The following is a 20823-nucleotide window of genomic DNA, read 5'->3' on the forward strand; positions in this document are numbered from 1 at the left end:
TTGCAGAGCGCCCCCCCCCTCAACCCCACCCCCAAACATAAAAGCAATAAGTCTCTGAAGGCCAAAAAAAAAAAAAAAAAAAAAAAGGAGAGCAGGCTGGGAAAACATTTGCTGTTCCTCCAGGGCCGGGCCTCCTGACCCATTTCTCTTTTGACTGTCATGTCTGATCTTGGTCACCGGGTGGAGGCAGAATGCCTGGCCGAAGGTGTTGGCTCCTCAAGCCTGTCACCCCTTTCTGTGTCCCAGTTGCGTTTCTTCTTCTGTGAAGAGGTCCTAACATCCACTGCTCAAGAGTTGTGAAAACCAAAGGCAGCAACAAAGCCTTGGTAAACAAAACCAAATAGTGAAGGCCGCGCCTGGTGGCATAGTCTTTGTGGCTGAGAACCTCAGGGCTGGAGCCTGAGTTTGAACCTGAGTTAAAATTCACAGGAGGACAGCTCTGCTTCTGGTGAAATCGCTAGCCCCACCCCCCCCCTCCCCCCCCCCCCCCCCCCCCCCCCACCCCTGGGAGCAGGCTGCCGGTGGAGGGAAGGAAAAGTTGCTTTCAGCGTCCCTCGTCCCTCCCTACCTGTGCCTGTGTGGTTAGTGACCTCCGCTGAGTGGAGAAAACCCAGGACAGGGTTCCCAAGCTGTCACCATGAAATTATGGGAACTTTCGTGTTTTATCAGACTCTAATACCAGCCATGCTGTCATAGGGTTAGGAGATGTTATCGTGGGGTTTCTGTGGCTTTTGCCCCCAATCATTTGGCAAACACTGGTTGTGTTTGTTTTTAAACTGAAAAGAGTTTATCACGGTTTCTGGAAAGGACTAGAATTGGTTTTGTCGGAACACAAGCATTTTAGGGCTTCATGAATTTGCTCTTGTTTTTGGTAATTTCTGTTTTATTTTATTTTATTTAGACAGTGTCTCACTGTGTAGCTCAGGCTGGCCTCAAAACTCCCTGTCTTGCTATCTCTGCCTCCTGAATCCTGGACCTCAGGTGTGTGCCACCACACCTGGTGTGAAAACAGTGATTTGATAGGAATAAGGAAACGTGAGTGGGTGGCCACCTCTGAGCAGCCCTGTCCCTTTAAGCCACCCGGAGCAGCTCTCTGTAGACACTGGAGGGTGGGGGGTTGGGGTGGAAGGGAGTGGGGGGTGGGGTGGGGGGTAGTCTAGCTTCCTGCCCGAGGAGTTGCCCCACAGCTGATGAGGCAGGTGAAAGTGGCTGGGGGACAGGATGCAGTGAAAATGCACTGCTGGGAAAAATCTTTCTCTCCGGGTCCCAAACAGGGCACGGATACTTTCAGTTAGTTTACAGAAGTCAGACCAGGTCTGAACTTGCATTGAGCAGCAGCCAGCCTTCAGAGCCCGAGGGTCTGACTACCACTGTTAACTTGCTACAGTCTTGCTTCTTAGGGGGGAAAAAAAAAGTTTGTAAACTGAGCTTGGTGGCTAGTGCCCAGCATCCCAGCGTTGAGGAGGCTGAAACAGGAGGAAAGCGGCAAGTCTGAAGCTAGCCTGAGCCCTACAGTGAGCTCTAGGACAGCTTAGGTTACATGGCGAGACCCTGTCTCAACAAATAATCAGACAAGCAAGCAAGCAAGCAAGCAAACAAACAAACAGGGATGGGCTGGGGCAGGGTCCTTGTCTTCCAACCTGTCTTTCACAGTCCCTGGATCTTTGGTAATGCCGATTCTTTCCTCCCCGCCCCCTCCTGCAGTGTGCCCGGCTGGGCAGCATCAATTCTAAATATCCTGCTGCGAATGCGTACACCATCCCGTCGGACTTGGTTTCCAAGAAGGACTTCAGCAATTCCTGCTCCAGCATGTTCCAGCTGCCAAGCTTCATGAAAGTGGTCAAATCTGAAACCCCTGCCCCAAACCATTACAATGTAAGGACATCTCACGGGCCCTTGTCCAGTGTCCACGTTGAAGGGGTTGGGGGTTGTCAATGCGCAGGGAAGGGTGTGAAGTGTGGGGAAACAGCATTTTAACACAGAGGGTCATCAGCCAGTGAGCATTTGTGAGCAAGCTGGGGGTGGGGTGGGGTGACTGTGGCTCTAAGACTCTGAAGAGCAGCCAACAGCAGAGGGCAGCAGGGAGCTGCAAGAAGTGCGGGGTTCCAGGGTCTTGGTTTTCTACTCTGTCACAGCAGTATATACTTAACCACTTCAGATGCTCATAGTATTCATTTACCTTTTAAATTTGATAAAAACAAAACACTTTTTTTTTTTTTTTTTTTTGGTTTTTCGAGACAGAGTTTCTCTGTGTAGCCTTGACTGTCCTAGACTCATTTTGTAGACCAGGCTGGCCTCGAACTCACAGCGCTCCACCTGCCTCTGCCTCCCAAGCGCTGGGATTAAAGGCGTGCGCCACCACTGCCCGGCCCAACTTCTTTCTATATATGAACATTTTCCGTGTTTTTGTTTTGAGACAGAATCTCACTATGTAGCTCTGCTATATATAGTCAAGGTTGGCCTTGGACTCATAGAGATCTGACTGTCTCTGCCCCCTCAGGGTTGAGATTAAAGGTATCTTGACGTGTGTGTGTGTGTGTGTGTGTGTGTGTGTGTGTGTGTGTGTGTGTGTGCGCGCGCGCGCGCGCGTGTGTGTTAGCAGTAGTGCCCTGAGCAGAATGGCATGGGTGGGAAAGGGTGCCTGCAGGTAGCTTGGGCTCAGATCTCCACTCTGCCACTCTCTGTGCCTTGCCTGTGCTCCACCAGCCTGTTCAGGACTTGGTTTGTAGCATGAGATCTTCGTGTTCACCTGCCGGGCTTGACGAAGCCACTCAGTGGGAGAACGCTCTGAAATCAAGGCGTGGCCACATGGAAGCTGAAGGTGGCAAAAGGCTGCATTCAAAAGGCTTTGGTCCCAGACACCTTAGGCTCAATTTCCTCTTTTGAAACACGATTTCTAAGTCATGTTTATCTGTCTACAGAGCTCTTGCCCACCCTCTATGACTGGGCCAGTCAACTGTAGCGTGCTCAGAGCAGGGGCGTGCCCGCTGGCTCAGGACTTAGCAGTAGTAACTTGACAGAGACAGCTGTGTCATTTAGCAGTTTCTAGTAGCAGCGTACAGAACTAAAAAAGAGTGGGCGAGATTAACTCTTGTACTATAGCTCACTTAAGCCAGTAGACCCAAAATGTCATTGTTTTGACATTGTGTGTGCATGCACGTGCGCGCGCGCACACTCGCACACACATACACAATTATTGATGAGCTATTTCAGGAGGACCACGTTTCCAGAGATGATTGTGGCTACTGTCTTGGACTTGCTGTTCTAGAATGTTCCCCTGGGATAACCCGACTCTGATGATGACGACGTGATGATGGTAGCAGAGGTTTGCCTGGCCTGAGTCATGCAGTTCTTACATTCATTCCTAACAGATTACCAGAACGCTGTATTTAATGGATTACCTGATTCCAGTTCACAATAGAAGACGCTAAGATGTGTGTGTGTGGTGGTGGTGGGGGGTGTCAAGGTATCCTTGACTTAACTTTCCTAGCTCAGTGACTCTGGTCCTCAGCAAGAGCAGTGTGTGCTCTTAACTGTTGAAGTGTCTCTCCTGCCCTGTGCCAGCTCCCTTGTAATGTGGGTTCCCAAGGCAAATGCTGCCAAAAGCCAGGTGCAGTGTCCTCAGGGTCTTCACATTACACACACACACACACACACACACACACACACACACACACACACACACACCACACCCAGGGTCCAGGTGTTTCCTGCTTAGCTACATCTGGAGTTGCTCTCTGCGATGCTTTATAACTCAGCTTTGTTCTGTTTTTACCTGCTGAGTGTTTTCACAGTCTAATGGCCAGCTCTTCCTGTTGGACTCACGGGCATACAAAAATGCTCCCCTTTTCCACAGGTTTGCTGTCTGCGCAAAGAACAAAAGCCAGGGAACTGTTTTGTCTGCAGGAGGCTTTTCCCTGACCTGGGGAACAATGGTGCCCCATCAGGCAAGGAGCCCCAAAGCCATAATCCACTTAGCCATGCTGTGCACTGAGCAACTTGCAGGGCCTTGGTCCCAGCTTCTCCTTTGGAGTCCTTTGCTGGCGGGGGCCGCTATTATCTCTCCCTGGCCCTGCTCCTCTCCCCGTCCTGGTAATTAGCCTGCCCATCTGGCGTTTGTGTCGGAACCTCTCTGCATGCAACCTGCCATCAGGACCCTGGGAAAGGCTACATTCCTCCACCTCTGCGAGCATAGAATCAAAACGCTCACCTGCATTTCTCAAGGAACTTTTTTTTTAAACAGAGAAGTATCTGGGAGAATCAAGCCATCTCAGCCCCCAGCACATAGTTTCACTCATTCAGCAAATATTTCCGGCACTCTTGCACAGGATTTTTATTGCTTCTGTTATCTAACGAATACAGGAGACTTGACTACAAAATTGGCACTTCAAATATTTGTGATTTGTGCATGACAGAAGAATGATCTCAGTCCCCACAAAACCAACACACCTTCCTCCCCTTATCAGTTTTAGAGCTCTGAACCCATGGGACACTCTCATCTGTGTATTGCGTGGATCAGCGAAAATTCTTAACTTCTGGTCCGTCGAGAAAAGCAGAGAAGAAAGTGACTGCAGACTTGATCATAATCTTGAGCGATCTGGACTCGGGGGTGGGGGGGCACCCTACATGCTGTGTTTAGAGAGCACTGTTTGCACAGAGAGAAGAATGCAGCTGGGGACCAGGTTGGGGGGGGGCACATGAGGACTTGTCCTGGGGAAGGGTAAAAATGACAGCAAAAGAAATGAAAGCAAATTGTGGGTAATAGCATTACACCTCCTCAGCAAAAAACACCTCCTCAGGTGCAGTGGCTGCAGCTGGCCTGTGGTGCACAAGGCCCCAGCACTGAGAAAAGAAAGAAAGAAACAAACAAAGCCCCCACTTTCTCTAGATGGTTTGTGATGGCCTCCCCTGTCCCCAACAATGATCCGAAACAAATAGAGTGGGGATCGTCTGATGCACTTTACAGAGAGAAAACTCAGGCTCACAGAGATTAAACCATCAGAGCAGGGCCTTATATACAGCCTCCAGGGCCCTATGTACAGCCTCCAGGGCCCTATGTACAGCCTCCAGGGCCTTATGTACAGCCTCCAGGGCCTTATGTACAGCCTCCAGGGCCCTATGTACAGCCTCCAGGGCCTTATGTACAGCCTCCAGGGCCCTATGTACAGCCTCCAGGGCCCTATGTACAGCCTTCAGGGCCCTATGTACAGCCTCCAGGGCCCTATGTACAGCCTCCAGGGCCCTATGTACAGCCTCCAGGGCCTATGTACAGCCTTCAGGGCCCTATGTACAGCCGGGCCTTATGTACAGCCTCCAGGGGCCCTATGTACAGCCTCCAGGGCCCTATGTACAGCCTCCAGGGCCCTATGTACAGCCTCCAGGGCCCTATGTACAGCCTTCAGGGCCCTATGTACAGCCTCCAGGGCCTTATGTACAGCCTCCAGGGCCCTATGTACAGCCTCCAGGGCCCTATGTACAGCCTCCAGGGCCCTATGTACAGCCTCCAGGGCCCTATGTACAGCCTCCAGGGCCCTATGTACAGCCTCCAGGGCCCTATGTACAGCCTCCAGGGCCCTATGTACAGCCTCCAGGGCCCTATGTACAGCCTCCAGGGCCCTATGTACAGCCTCCAGGGCCCTATGTACAGCCTTCAGGGCCCTATGTACAGCCTCCAGGGCCTTATGTACAGCTCCAGGGCCCTATGTACAGCCTCCAGGCCCTATGTACAGCCTTCAGGGCCCTATGTACAGCCTCCAGGGCCCTATGTACAGCCTCCAGGGCCCTATGTTACAGCCTCCAGGGCCCTATGTACAGCCTCCAGGGCCCTATGTACAGCCTTCAGGGCCCTAATGTAACGCCTCCAGGGCCGTATGTACAGCCTCCAGGGCCTATGTACAGCCTCCAGGGCCGTAATGTACAGCCTCCAGGGCCGTATGTACAGCCTCCAGGGCCCTATGTACAGCCTCCAGGGCCCTATGTACAGCCTCCAGGGCCCTATGTACAGCCTCCAGGGCCCTATGTACAGCCTCCAGGGCCCTATGTACAGCCTCCAGGGCCGTATGTACAGCCTCCAGGGCCTTATGTACAGCCTCCAGGGCCGTATGTACAGCCTTCAGGGCCCTATGTACAGCCTCCAGGGCCGTATGTACAGCCTCCAGGGCCTTATGTACAGCCTCCAGGGCCCTATGTACAGCCTTCAGGGCCCTATGTACAGCCTCCAGGGCCTTATGTACAGCCTCCAGGGCCCTATGTACAGCCTCCAGGGCCCTATGTACAGCCTTCAGGGCCCTATGTACACCCTCCAGGGCCCTATGTACAGCCTTGGCCAGGCAGAAGAGGGGCCAGCCACCAGGGTTCCCTTTGATCTTCCTAGCCATTCTCCTCTGGCTTCACTGTGGTAAGCTTGTGTGCATGCGTGCGTGCCTGCGTGTGCGTGTGTGTATAGTGTGTGTATGCGTGTGCATGCATGCATGTGAGTACGTGTGCCTGTGAGCCTGTGTGTATGTGTGCTTGTATGAATGTGTGTGCTGTGTGTGCGCTTGTCGCAGACCACTTGAACTTGGTAGATGACAAAAGTTCATTCAGCTCAAGTCAATTCTACTTTTAAGGCCAGGGTTAAATTTGGCTCACATTTGCCACCTGTCCAGGCAGGGTGACAAGAACAGAAGGCGGGCAGGCACTGAACACCTGGGTTGTATTTTTTCCTGCCGCCACAGACCTCCATCGCCTATTGCAAACAGAAAAGCAATGTCTGTGCTCGAGCCGGGTTTCTATCGAAAACACCGAGAGGATTCTTCCCCATGGGCAGATCCGGAGGGCCAGCACCAGGTAAGGAGCTGTGTGGCTTTTTGCCTTTGCCTTTGGTTCTCTGGGCACCCAGCTCCCTACAGGGAGCCTATTTAGAAGGTTGGCATGGGGGAGGGGGTGGCGGTGAGAAAGTGCTCAATATAGGAAGGATAAGGGTCCTGGTGACTCTGCACATGTCCCCCAAGTGTTCTTTTTGGCTTGGCCTTTCGGAACCAGGCATACCTGCTCTGGGCAGCCAGGTAGGGAAGTGGCCTCGGCAGACCACTGACAGGGAGGGAGAGAGAAGGTGACACTGCCTCTTAAATGGCCAGGTGCTGACTGCATTTCCCAGCATTTATTCCACAGGGAGTGTTTTTGCCTGCTCGTGTCCATAATCTTGCTTTCTATGTATGGAAGAAGATGCTCAGAGAGTTACATAAGCTGGTCCAGTGTCACCAGAGGTTAAATAGCACACTTGGGCCCGAGGGTGCTTGACTAGACCCCTACTTCCGGTTGGGTCCTTGGTGCCTCCTAGAACCAGGATCCAGGAGGACCTCAGGGGCCTATGTTATTCCCTGATGTATTACAAAAGGTGTCAGTACCCTGTGCTCCTGCAGTACCATCCGCGGAAGCACGCGTCCTAGAAGATTAGTTCAGAGGTATCCAGTAGAGTCTGCGCAGCACCCCCTCCCCCGCCCCGACCCCCCTCTTTCCCCTACTTCCTCTCCTCCCAGTCTTACCCAGCCAAGCCTGGAGCTTTGGGCCCCAGAACCTAGAGGAGGGGCAGGGAGCCATAGGGTGTGGAGAAAATTGCAGGGCACGTCAGATTTCAGCAAATCCAGATTAAAGCCAGAAGATCAGGCTGAAGCCTAGTAACAAAGCCAGCACTAATTAGGAGGCTCAGTGCAGCCACAGCACCCCCCCCACCCACCCCCACCCCAACCGGGTCCTTGCACCATCCCCACAAAGCCCCACCTTGTTTGTTTATACAGCAGAACAAAGCTGGCACCCTTGGGGTTTAGCCAGAGGCCCCACCACAGAGCCCTGGGATAAGGCATCACAGTCAGCACATCCTTTCAGAGGCTCCCCAGGGTCCCCTGTAACAAAGGACAGAATGGGGACCAAATTCCTCCTCAGCACAGGGTGAGGGCTTCTCTTGTTCCCGAGGAGGCATCCGGCCTTCCTCCCTGATGCCTTTCCGGGAGGCAATACTGTAGCATTACACACACCCTGCTTTCTCTTCATCACATTTCCTTTTCTTTTTCTTTTTTTGTTTTGTTTTTGTTTTTTCGAGACAGGGTTTCTCTGTGTAGCCTTGGCTGTCCTGGACTCGCTTTGTAGACCAGGCTGGCCTCGAACTCACATTTTCAGTAGAAAAGTAAGTTCTGTTTTAAAGCGAAGTCAACCTCTCGGAAGACGGAAGCGAGAGGATGACCTTTGGAGCGCGGCCGGCCAGGGCTATAGTGTGAGGTGCTCTAAAACAGAAACCCAACCGCGACACAGTCCAATTTACAGTGCTCTGGAAATATGAAATAATATCCCCGTGATGCTGCCACTACTATGAGATTGTTCCCACGTTTCAGGGTCCCCACCAACTCTGTGGAATTTTCAGAATTTTCTTTTCCTGCCATGACCCCCTCCTGATGCTCCCCAGCCCCGCCCCCCCCGCCCGCTCTCATTCAGTCATGGCCACTTGTTCGCAGATGCCATGACAGTATGTATAGGCTTTCAATGTACTACTACGTGGCACCTGTCATCCCAATTGTGATAATATGAGACTCTGTTTTCTAAAGCGGGTGGGGCCTAAGGAGGCGAACTCCCCCACCAAGTGGCAAGGCCAGGTGGGGTGGCAGAGACAGGAGGATTGCTGGGGCTCGCTAGCCAGCCAATATACCCAAACCCACGACTCCAGGTTCAGTGAGAGACCGTGTCTCAATAATGATGATGACGACGACAATAATATGGTAATAATGTGGAGGGCTGGCAAACTGCCTAGCAGGCAAAGATATTTTTTCTCAACCTGATGACCTGAGTTCAGTCCTCAGGACCAAAATGGCACAGTCCAGCTCCCTTATGTTGTCCTCTGACCTCCGCGTGTGTGCTGTGGCACACCTGTAAAGGCACAACACATGCAGTTAATAAAACAAGAGGAACTGTGAGAGGCAGCGAGCCGTTGAGGAAGACACTTGCAACGGAACTCGGGCCTCCACCTACACCAGCATGCACCAGTGCACACCTGGTAACGTATGTACAAATAACTAGAAGTACGAACAAACAAATCCACAGAACCCAAGCCACGCACGAGTGGCCTTCTGGCGTTTTGAGGACCGTCACTGTGGAAGTTGCCTCTTCCTGCTGGCTTACTCCCTGTACTGCTGGTCCTGGGCACTGAGGCCACTCACAGTGCTCACCCTGGGGTGCCTGCTGTGTGTGCAGCTTCACACGGAGAGCTCTCCCCTTCCCTTGACTAAGTCCCCTAAGTTTTGAGTGCTGGGAAGCCTGCGTCAATGTGAGTAGATGTCAGCGAGGGCCTTTGCCCAGTACTACCCATCTCTTCTCCCAAACACCGGCACCCACTCTGAGAGGTGCTGAGAATTTGGGGCATGGGGGGGGGGGGGAGGGGCTAAGACTACTCTCCCTGAAGCTCAGGCCACTTTCTCCTCCTTGAAGCTTGCACACAAGTGATGTAGATTTGATTGTGGTTTCTAGAGACAAGAGCATGGGGCATGGACTTTAGAACAGCAGCAGCTCTTGACCTTCCTGGTGCTGCTACCCTGCTACCCTTTAAGACCAGTTCTTGTTGTGGTGACCCCCAGCCATAAAATTATTTTTGTTGCTACTTAATAACTGTAATTTTGCCACTGTTATGAATTGTAAACAGCTGTGCTTTCCAGTGATCTTAGGTTACCCTTGTGAAAAAGGTCATTCAACGACCCCAGGGGTCGTGACCCTCAGACTGAGAACTGCTGCTTTAGGGGAAGCTAAACTTCCCACACAGCAGATTCTCAGCAAAAGCCTACTGTGCAGGCACTGGAGGAGTGGCTCAGTGGTTAAGAACACTTGTTGCTCTTCCAGAGGACCCAAGTTCAGTTCTCAGCACCCATTTCAGGTGGTTTACAACTGTCTAGAATCCCAACTCCAGGGGAATCTGTCCCCTCCAGGGGCACTTGAACTCATGTGCCCACATGCAAACAAGGATACTTAAAAATAAGGAAATTTTAAAATGTTTAAGAAAAAGCCCATTGAGCAGGGCGTGGTGGAGCACCCCTTTAATCCCAGCACTCGGGGAGGCAGAGGCAGGCAGATCGCTGTGAGTTCGAGGCCAGCCTGGTCCACAAAGAGTCCAGGACAGCTAGAGCTACACAGAGACTCTGCCTTGAAAAAAACAAAACAAGCCGGGCGTGGTGGCGCACGCCTTTAATCCCAGCACCCGGGAGGCAGAGGCAGGGGGATTGCTGTGAGTTTTAGGCCAGCCTGGTCTACAAAGTGAGTCCAGGATGGCCAAGGCTACGCAGAGAAACCCTGTCCCGAAAAACAAAACAAAACAAAACAAAACAAAACAAAACAAAAAAGCAAAAACAAACCAAAAAAAGAAAAGAAAGAAAAAAAAAAAGAAAGAAAAAAGAAAAGAAAAGAAAGAGCCCATTGCTTGGGGGCTGGGGTAATTACTTTATAGACATGAGGATCTGAGTTCAAATCCCCATGAGCTACGCAAAAAGCTGGGCATAGTCACACATTCGCTCATAACCCCAGTGTTGTGGCGAGCAGAGGCAGGGGAATTGCTTGGGTTTGGTGGCCACCAGCCTCTTCAGTGAGAGATCTCGGTTTTAAGGAAATAAGGCAGAAAGTGACAAATAGGGCAGGGCATCCCTGGTCTTTGTTTGCACACAGGCATTCTATTGAAACTATCCTGTCCTTCAAAAGACTGAGTGCTGTTATTGTTTTGAGGGGAAGCTATGTCAGTATGGGGTTTACCATGTTGGTGTGTCCCTTCAGTCCCTTGTTGGATGGATGTCCTCTGACTAGCTAATTCCTATCTCTGGGCTGCAGGGCCCTGGGGATAGGTCAAAAGAGTGAGACCCAGGCAGCCAGGCTGCTGTGAGGCCCACGGGTTGAAGTGTGTTCTCCGATTGGCAGGTCTGACCGGCAGCCTGTGAGGGCTGGTGACAGGTGGGGCTTTTTCACTGATCTGAGGAGGGCGTCTCATCCCATGACAACGTCTCTGTTCAGGGTATTACAACGTCAACGAGTCCCTGGTGAAGCAATCGCCCAAGATCTTAGTGTCCTGCTTCAAATCCAAAACTGGCCGTGGATTAAAACTGACGTCGACAGGCCCAGGGCCTGCGTACTACAACCCCAACGATCACACCAAGATCCTGAGAAAGCCTCATATCCCGTGAGTCCTGCGGTTTTCTTCTGTGGTAGCTCCAGGGGACCCTTGAAGGAGGCAGGGCGAGCACAAGCACCATTTAGCAGGATTCAGTCCAGGGCCCTTGCTGCCAAGTTACAAAAAGCCATGGGAGAGCAGAGGATTTGAACTGAGTCGCATCTGCCACTCTGATGGCAGAGCCGACACCCTTGCTTCTTAGAGGAAGGAGCTTCCCTCGAGGTTGAGGGATTTGCCAGAGTCCACACAGCTCATATCCTGCAGGAGAGACTCTGGCTCAGGGCTCTCAGGGTCTTTCTGTGTTCCCTCTGAAGCTTCTCCCAGAGCCATGATGGTTCTGCTTTTATAATGTGGAGCCTCCCCTGCGCTTGGGGGGGGCGGTGCAGAAGTGGGGACAAACTCAGTGTGGCGTACTGATGGAGAGCTTCTGGCTTTGACCTTTGGCTCTGCTGTGTGCAGGCTGCATGCACGCCTTGGGCAGTAAGTGTTACACTCTGTGAGCACCGCCCCTTCATCTGTAAAGCTAAATGTCAGGCGTACAGCAGGTCCAAACAGTGACTAACTATCAATAGTTAAAAATATCAAAAGTTAAAAAGAAGCGGAGCTGGGCAAGGTTGGTGCACACTTGTAATCCTAGCACTTTGGAGGCGGAGGAGGCAGGAAGATTGAGAATTCAAGGCCAGTCTGGCCTACATAACTAGAGCCTGCTTCATCAAAGCAGGGGTGGGGAGTGGAGAGAGAGAACTGTATCACCATTTAACATATATACCATTTGGAAATGTGCTTATAGGTGTTTTGCCTGCATGTCTATCTGTGCACCATGTGTCTACAGTGCCCATGGAGGCCAGAAGAGGGCAGTAGGTCATCTGGAACTGTAGCTATAGATTGTAGTTAGCGGCCTGGTGGGTGCTGGGAACCTAAGCCCAGGTCTCTGCAAACAACCAAGTGCTCTTTGGCACTGAACCCTCTCTCCGCATCACTTCTAATGTAATTTTTTTTTTTCGAGACAGGGTTTCTCTGTGTAGCCTTGGCCATCCTGGACTCACTTTGTAGACCAGGCTGGCCTCGAACTCACAGCGATCCGCCTGCCTCTGCCTCCCGAGTGCTGGGATTAAAGGCGTGCGCCACCACGCCCGGCTTACTTCTAATATAATTTTTGTCTTCTGAGAGACTCAAAGGTATTCAGGGCCTAAGGATTCCTCAAATGGCTGTAGAGCGTCTAGAACCAACTGCACACAAGGTTGATCTTGTCACCATTTGAGCCCTCCCTCCTGTTGGAGCCCCTCTTGCAGGTCCAACCATTGGAAGGGTGACCATTGGGCTGAGTGTGGGGACACCCGAGCCCCTCCACAGAAACGAGGCAGATGTCAGGGCTACAGCGGCAGTAGGCTAGACACCCAGGCAGCTGGCAGGGGGCCAGAAACATTGGTCACTATCTCACCATCAGCCTGGACCACAGGGCAAGAACACAGGAATCTGTCGGGTCAAACAGGTGCTGGAGATGTGACTCAGGCTCGGACAGAGGCTACCAGGTTAAGTCCCCTCCATGTTTCCATTGTGGGACTCTGCAGGATCCTTCCCAGGGGACCAGGATGGCTAGGCTCCTTCTAAAAGTCAGAGACTCCTGCCTTTAGGCTGGCTCGAGGCCCCTCTGCACACAGACTTTTCCTTAGTCTTCCAGGGAGATGCTGCGGTAAGGGGCAGGCACGTGGGCAGGGGACTGTCCCCACGGAGCCTCCCCTCCTTGCCCCATTGCTGAGAGGAGATGAAGATCTTCTCGGCCGTGGCTCCCAAGAGGCTGAGTGAAGCAGAACTCGGAAACAGCTTTTACTCCTTCCCAGCTGACGCACAAGAGCCGAGCATATTTATGGAGACCATGTGATGTTTTGATGCATTACCTAATGTTCAGACCAGGAGAAGCGTCGGTGGCCTCAGACCTCTGGCTCTTACTTATTACAGCTGAGATTATGCTGTCTCCTACTGAAACAGTATACAGCTGCTATTTGGTACAGTGGCTCAGGCCTACAGGCCAGATCTGGAAGCTTCCACAAGGAGGACAGCTGTAAGGCAGTGGCACCTCAGAGGCTGGTACTTGTGCCTCATGAGCCGTGGCTGAGGAAAACACTGTAGGGGGTTCTTAGCCTTCGGCTGCCCAGCTGACTCAGAGCTAGGAGGATTTGTTGGTGTGGGGGTTGACTTAAGAAGTGAAGCGAGAGCCAGGCACGGTGGCACACGCCTTTAATCCCAGCACTCGGGAGGTATAGCCAGGTGGATCTCTGAGTTTGAGGTCAGGATGGTCTACAAAGGGAGTTCCAGGACAGCCAGAGGTACACAGAGAAACCCTGTCTCGGAAAAACAAAACCAAACCGATGTGAAGTGAGTTGTCAGGCAGGATTTCACATCTTCTGTTGTTCAGTAGCTGTCTTGGGGGCGTGACTCAGTAAGGCAGGGCAAGGCAAGGTGAAAACTTTGAGATCAGAATGGGGTCCTCCCAGTGCCACCTGCCAGGGGAAGGACCACCCTGAGACTCCTCCCTGGCCACTTCCTGGAGTCGCTAAGCCTCCACCTTTGCACAGTATGCCGTCCTGTCAAGGGTAGCTTGAGAATCAAGCCCCTTGGCAGGCTCCAGTTTAGCAATTATGCTAGGCCAATTATGTCCACCTAAGGTTCCCTGGGGAGTGGGGATTGTCACTCACTGCGGGATGCATCCTCCCAGGCAGCTATCTGTCACTGCCCCTACCCTGCAGGACAGACACTGCATTCCACCCAGAGGCAATCGTTGCCCTTTAATGTGGAGAATTGTGAGAAATTGCCTCTCTCTCTCCCTCCCAGACCTGGGAATCCCTGAGGCAGAGAACCTGGGAGTGTCCCAGGGGTCCTAGGTGCCTTCTACAAGTGACCTGCTGAGACCTTGAAGACATCCATTATCTCTGGGCCACTGACAAAGGGGTCCCTTGCAAACTGAGGTGTGCTTAATCCCGCTGCGGCTCCTGGGAGAGCTTGATAGATGTTTTCATTCCTTTCTAAGGCATGAACTCCATCAAAGGCTGGTCACACCGCATTGCTGGCCATCCTGGGTGTGACCGCAGCTGCAGCACGTCATGGCGGGGATGGGGGGAGTCTGGTGTCTGGACTCTATCACTTTCTTTGTACATTCCCCGACTCCCCCACAGGGTTTGGGACACAAGAAAAGAGGATAACACCCGCTTCAGTTCTCTGACCCTCTGTCATTTCTAGGTTGTTTTCTTTTTTCTCACAATTCCTCCACACCCCTACAGACCCAATGCAAAGTTAAGAGGGAACTCTGATTATGATTTTTTTTTTTTTTTTTTTTTTTTTTGGTTTTTCAAGACAGGGTTTCTCTGTGTACCTCTGGCTGTCCTGGAACTCCCTTTGTAGACCAGGCTGGCCTCGAACTCACAGCTATCCACCTGCCTCTGCCTCCCGAGTGCTGGGATTAAAGGCGTGCACCACCACACCGGGCTAATTATGACTATTGAGTCACACTTTCCCTTCTAGAATGACCCAGAACAACACTGCTCCCAACCCCGTGCCTTTGCCCACACCTATGTGTGCACACATACACACATGCACGCACATGCACATACACACACACAGTACACACACATATACACATGCATACACACCTACTGTGCGTTCTACTTGCCTCACTCTTTAGAGGAGATGATCTTGCCTTACTCAGCTTTGAGGCTCCTAACCCCATGCTGAACTACAGAGAAAAGTGGGGCAGGCGGACAAAGAAGGTGACAGAGCCCAGACACCAGGGAAAGACTGAGGCTGGTTACTCCCTCCCATGTCCGTCCAGTGTGCCCATTGCTGGAATGTCCTCCCCTTCCCTCCCTCCCTGGTCTCCTGCTGACCTCTTCCCGGGTCCAAGATCAACTGGGACTCGCCTTTGCCCTTCTGTTTCCAATAAGGGGCCTTCACAGTATAGCCCAGGCTGACTGGGCACTCTCCTTGTAGTGCAGTCCTCAGAGTCATGGCAATTCTCCTGCTTCAGCTACCCCAGTGCTGGGATTACTGGGATGTGCCTGTCTGTAATCAGGATTTTTAAGCTTCTCTTTCTTTCTTTCTTTCTTTCTTTCTTTCTTTCTTTCTTTCTTTCTTTCTTTCTTTTTAAGAATTTATTTATTGTATATGAGTGCTTTATCTGCAGAAGAGGGCATCAGATCACATGATAGATGGTTGTGAGCCACCATGTGGTTGCTGGGAACTGAACTCAGGACCTCTGGAAGAGCAGGCGGTGCTCTAAACCACTGAGCCATCTCTCCAGTCCCTAAGCTTCCCTTTCTAACAAGTCTTCCTGTTAGGCACAGGAATGAAACATCATCACTACTCCTAGCACATGGTCTGGGGTGGTTAGACTTCCTGGAGATAGTGAGCAGAGACGGGGGACATTCAAGCCACAGCTGTCCTCCTCCCTGTCACCATTCAGATGGGCACTAGCTGTGGACTATCCAGGCCTCCGTATCTGTGTCTTAGTGCATAACAGCCTAGACCCCTAAGTGTGCCTGACCAGAGCAGCACATGAAGCTGGTACTCACTGGAGACCATGGCATTCCGCTAAGGACATGGGCATCGCAACTTCTCTGATAGGGCGCAGGGAGAGGCCGCTCCAATCAAATGTGCGGATATGTGACGTGGGCCCGGCCTACATCAGCCTCCAGCAGCTACCTGCTTGGTCTCCTTGGAAAGAAGTTGGGACTCATAGGCTTGGGGGGTGACCCAGACTGATGAGTGACTTCATCCGGAGTTGGCAAGTTCCAGTTGTGACTTCCAGGAGTCTCAGGTCGGCCTCAAAATGTGGCCAGTCACACACATACATAAAGTTTCTCAGGGTGCCTTGGGGAGGGAGTCACAGCCCGAACAGGGGTGAAGTATCATTGGTTGATGCAGAAAAGGGCTCTTGACCACACCCTAAGGTCAGATCTTCCTTAGGGGGGCAGAGGGGGGATTCGTACTCTCTCCTCCCCTGTGGCTATCTTTGTTTTACTATAAACACTCAAGCCAGCTGTTGCAAGGCTCGGGTCTCAGGCAGAGCAAGGTGGCAGAGCAGGGTGACCTCCCTAGCAGCAGGCAAATCGCCACACCCATGAGTGGCCCTACTGTGAGCATTGAATATGCACTGGCTCCTGGGGAGATGCTTTACACCCCTTCTTTGTCTTTATTTTGTTTTCATAGCTCCCCTATAAAGAGCAGGGGTTCTCACTCCCTGCTCCAGATATAGGCCTTTGTCTGGGACCCCATGGCCAGTCAGCGAGTGGCATGACTAGCATTCATACTCCTTGTGGGTGTCTCTGAAACCTAGACACCTCTGTCATGGCGCCTCTCCAAATTGCTGGGATTGGGAGACTGGTACCACAGGGCCACATTCCTGAAACCAGCTCCGACTTTACATCTGCTACTGTCTCTCTGGACGCCAGTTCCCTTAGCATCCCTACAGACATCTCTAGGGGTCCCGGCTTACTGGAGTCAAGAAGGCAGAGGCCTAAGGCCAGCAGGTCATGGGAGCCAGGACTCCTGCGCCCCTTTCTGGCACAGCGCCCCCTTCTGGATGCCATGTGCTGAGAACTTCCTCTCCCCTTTTCATGAGAGGCCCCAGAAGAAACTTGAGGTGTGAGGCTTGACTCCCAAGATGGCCTCAGGACACCTTGTATCCATCATCCTGTGGGCTGAAGTGAGAGAACAGTCTTCAACGGTCCTCTTGCCCAACTGCCCCCGCCCCAACTTATGAACTGTGTTCTAGAATTGGTAAGTAGGTTTGGACTCCGGCATGTTACACAGAATAGAGTCCTTTTCCGGAAGGAAAGATGGCAGTCTGAAATGGCTACAATACAAGCAGCAAGTGCCCTATAGAAGTTCTAGATTCCCAGCCCAGTGCTTTTCCACCCCAGCCTCCAGCCTTAAGGGAAAGATAGCTTGGAGGGTTCTGGAATGCTCGTAGAGATCTACCAGTTGTGGAAGGCAGGACAAGCCTTCCTATTTCCTGGCCAAGCAGGCATCTTGGCTCATTAAAGCCTCTTCTCACTCTGCCTTTAGCTCTCAGACCTCCAGCCAGACTCTGGCAATCCATCCCAGTGAGCACATACAATCAGTGCCACCTGCTTTTCCCAGTGAGCCCAGCGATGGCGTTTGTGACAGAAGCGTGTCTGTGTTCTCGCTGCACCAGCACCTTGTTTTAGGTACCATACCTATCTCATTGAACCCTGGCAAGCCTGTGAGATGCGGTTGCCATTGTACAGATTAGGAAACTGAGGCCCAGAGGCCCTTGGCTCACAAACAACTGAGCTAGGATATGGCCCATGGTAAGCCCCTCACAGACCCTCGCTGGTCCTCAGGCTTGGCTGTTCTTTGGGCTTTCCCATTTCCCCCCACGAGGCTGGCTGTGGTGACATCTTCCCATTTTGTCTTTTTCAAAGGAAAGCTGCGCTCCTGAACTTCTCCGCCCACCCTCTGTCTCTGCCCCCCAAGCCACCTCTGCCGGGTCCGGGCCAGTATGAGATCGTGAACTACGAGGGACCCCCCAAGCACTTCATCTCCAGTGCGTCATTTGTGTCCAACACCAGCCGGTGGCCAGTGTTGTCATCCAAACCCAGCATGCCAGGGCCAGGTCAGAGAACTGAGACCCCGAATCTTCCTCAACAGTCTGCCATTTCCCTGCCATCAGATACCACAAGTTTATGGGTCATTTGCTAAACAGATTACAAGGGTGAGGTGGGTTTAGCCAGGTAATTGGCCTCAGGGATCTGACCTGTCTTGATGCCACCAGGGTTAGGGTCACACGTGTAAGCTATCATGTTGGCTTTTCCTATGGGCTCCAGGGAGCTAAAGTCAGGCCCTCAAGTTGGTGCAGCGGGCACTTTACTGAGCTGTCCTTCCAGCCCCAGATGCTATTTTAGAAAGAAATGGGCATAGCTTTGTAAAGTCCTCATAAAACTTCTTTTTTTTTTTTTTAAAGATTTATTTATTTTATTTATTGCATATGAGTGCTTTATCTGCAGGAGGGTATCAGAGTACATTAGATGGTTGTGAACCACTGTGTGGTTGCTGGGAATTGAACTCAGGACCTCTGGAAGAGCAGGTGGCACTCTGAACCACCGAGCCATCTCTCCAGCCCCTCATAAAACTTCTTATTCTTAAAGATATTTAAGCCTCTAGCTCAGACTGGCCAAGGAATTTTCAAGACAGGTAAGCCTCAAGGGTTGGCTGCCTACTGCTTGGGACATTTGTGGAACGGAGTGTCCAAGTGGGGTCTCTTGTTGCTGTGTCTTGTTTGTGATGGACACCAGAGCAAGTCTGACAGAGTGGCTCTCTGAAGCTTCTTAGCTCCTCCCTCCCTCCTTCCTTCCATCCCACCCTCCCTCCCTCTCTCCTCCCCAGGAGCCTAAGGACCTCAGTGCATCTAGATCTCCCTGAGAGTTAGCATCATGAGGGCCCCCCCCCCCCCCCCGCTCCACCAAGATGGGCAATTTCCTATCCCCAGAGGCTTGCTTCACAGTGATGGTTGGTCTCTGTGCTTCTCCAGCTGTCTGCAGCTCTCTAAAGCTCCCCTTACCTTCCCCCCCCTCCCGCCGCAGCCCTCCCCCAACCCGGCAGTGACCAGAGCTGGTGGCACGTGCCATGTGCATAGGAACTGGAAAGCAGAGCTGGCAAGCTGGCTGGCTACCTTGTCTTAAACACTCAGTCGGATAACAGCCCCACTCTGGCCAGTCCTGGGGGGGCATCTGGCCAGTCCAAGAGAATAGTGTCTAACACAGGAGCTCTGGAAGCCCTGGGATGGCTGGGGCTCCCCATCAGGCTGTTTATCTGGGTCCCCTGGGAATGGCATGTGAGTATGATACTTATGGGGGATCCCTGAAGCTTGAACCCCAAGACAGAACCCCAGCAGGCCATTCCTGTTGCTGTGGTAACCTCCATCAGGGTGACCCTGAGGGTATGCTGGGAAGATGCGCCTGCACGTCTGTTGGGGTGCCTCCAGCAGGCATGGATCTGCCTGGATCCATGGGTCCCCTCTCTGTAGCTTCCTGAGAAGGTGTGGGAGCGATTCTGGAACTGTGGCTCCCAAGTCGTGTTTGTTAAAGACATATGTCTGCAATGGGCATAGGTCTCCGTTTTCTGGAAAAATTTGAACTAACGCAAAACCCTATCCACTTTAATTCTCTCTTCTTTAAGAGTGCTGTCTTTGCTGGGCTGTGGTGGCACACCCCTTTAATCCCAGCACTCGGGAGGCAGAGGCGGGTGGATCCCTGTGAGTTCGAGGCCAGCTTGGTCTACAGTGCGAGTCTAGGACAGCCAAGGCTACACAGAGAAACCCTATCTCGGGGAAAAAAAAAAAAAAAGAATACTGTTTTCAGCCAGGTGTGGTGGCACACATGACCTGTAATCCCAGCACTCAGGGAGGCAGAGGAAGGTGGCTCTCTGTGAGTTGGAGGCCAGCCTGGTTTACAAAATGAATCCAGGACAGCCAAGGCTACACATAGAAACCCTGACTCAAAAACAAAAACAAAAAACAAAACAAAACACCAAAACCCAAAACAAAACAAAAAGTACCGTTTTCCTTGAAACGTCCATTCACATTTTCTAGAAGGTGGCATTGTAAAGTTGATTCTGTTAAAGAAGCTATAAAGAGTTGAAGAGTGACCGGGCGTGGTGGCGCACGCCTTTAATCCCAGCATTCGGGAGGCAGAGTCAGGCATATCGCTGTGAGTTCGAGGCCAGCCTGGTCTACACAGTGAGTCCAGGATAGTCAAGGCTAAACAGAGATACCCTGTCTCAAAAAAACAAACAAAACAAAACAAAGAGTTGAAGAATGTCAGAAGCCACAGTCAGAGGCCAGCCTTGGCCACCTAAGAGCCATGGAAGAAGGCCGGGAGATGGCTCAGTAGGTAAAGTGCTTACTGTGCCTGAGTGAGGACCAGGCTTGGATCTCCAGCACACACGCAAAAGCCAAAATCAGTGGGTAAAGTGCTTACTGTGCCTGAGTGAGGACCAGGCTTGGATCTCCAGCACACACGCAAAAGCCAAAATCAGTGGTGTGTGCCTGCGACCCAGGACGGAGACAGGTGGAGCTGAAAGTTTGATGAGAGACTTTATCTTAAAAGAAGTAAGAAGTGGAGAGGGACAGAGAAGACACCTGGAGGCGAATTCTGCCCCTACCCCTTTAAAAAAATAAATACGAGGGTGTTGGAGAGCCAGCTCAGAGGTTACAACTACTGTCCGCTCTTCCAGAGGTCCTGAGTTCAATTCCCAGCAATCACATGGTAACTCACAACCACCTATCGTGAGATCTGGTGCCCTCTTCTGGCATGCAGGTGTACATGCAGGCAGAACACTGTATACGTAATAAATAAATCAATCTTAAAATAAATAAATAAATAAATGAGAGCCAGGTAACACAAGGCCAGTTGCTTCCTCGCCGTGTCTCTAGGCTGCAGGGCAGGAGCAGGGCTCCCTACCCCCTCCCCACCCCCTGATGTCTGATGCCATTTCTTTCTCTCTCTCTCTGCAGCCACCTACAAGCCAGAGAGCCCAGGGAAGCAGTCCTTCCACTACAATGAAGACAACAAATGGATCCCAGCAATATAGTGACACCACAGGAGCTCATGGAGAGGCTCCTCACACCAACCCCC

General features: G+C 51.9%; 1 protein-coding gene across 1 annotated transcript in view; it reads left to right on the plus strand.

Moving 5' to 3' along the window:
* The window catches only part of Stpg1 (sperm tail PG-rich repeat containing 1), a 40532-nt gene extending 19753 nt beyond the window's left edge, over positions 1–20779 (plus strand). Inside the window, exons 5-9 of the mRNA XM_051171925.1 lie at positions 1705–1875; positions 6717–6828; positions 11017–11182; positions 17614–17804; positions 20703–20779. Of these exons, the coding sequence (XP_051027882.1) occupies positions 1705–1875; positions 6717–6828; positions 11017–11182; positions 17614–17804; positions 20703–20779 (717 nt within the window). The remainder of the gene's footprint in view (positions 1–1704; positions 1876–6716; positions 6829–11016; positions 11183–17613; positions 17805–20702) is intronic.
* The last annotated feature ends 44 nt before the right edge of the window (positions 20780–20823 follow it).

This window comes from Acomys russatus, chromosome 29 (assembly GCF_903995435.1).
Source record: "Acomys russatus chromosome 29, mAcoRus1.1, whole genome shotgun sequence".
NCBI lineage: Eukaryota > Metazoa > Chordata > Mammalia > Rodentia > Muridae > Acomys > Acomys russatus.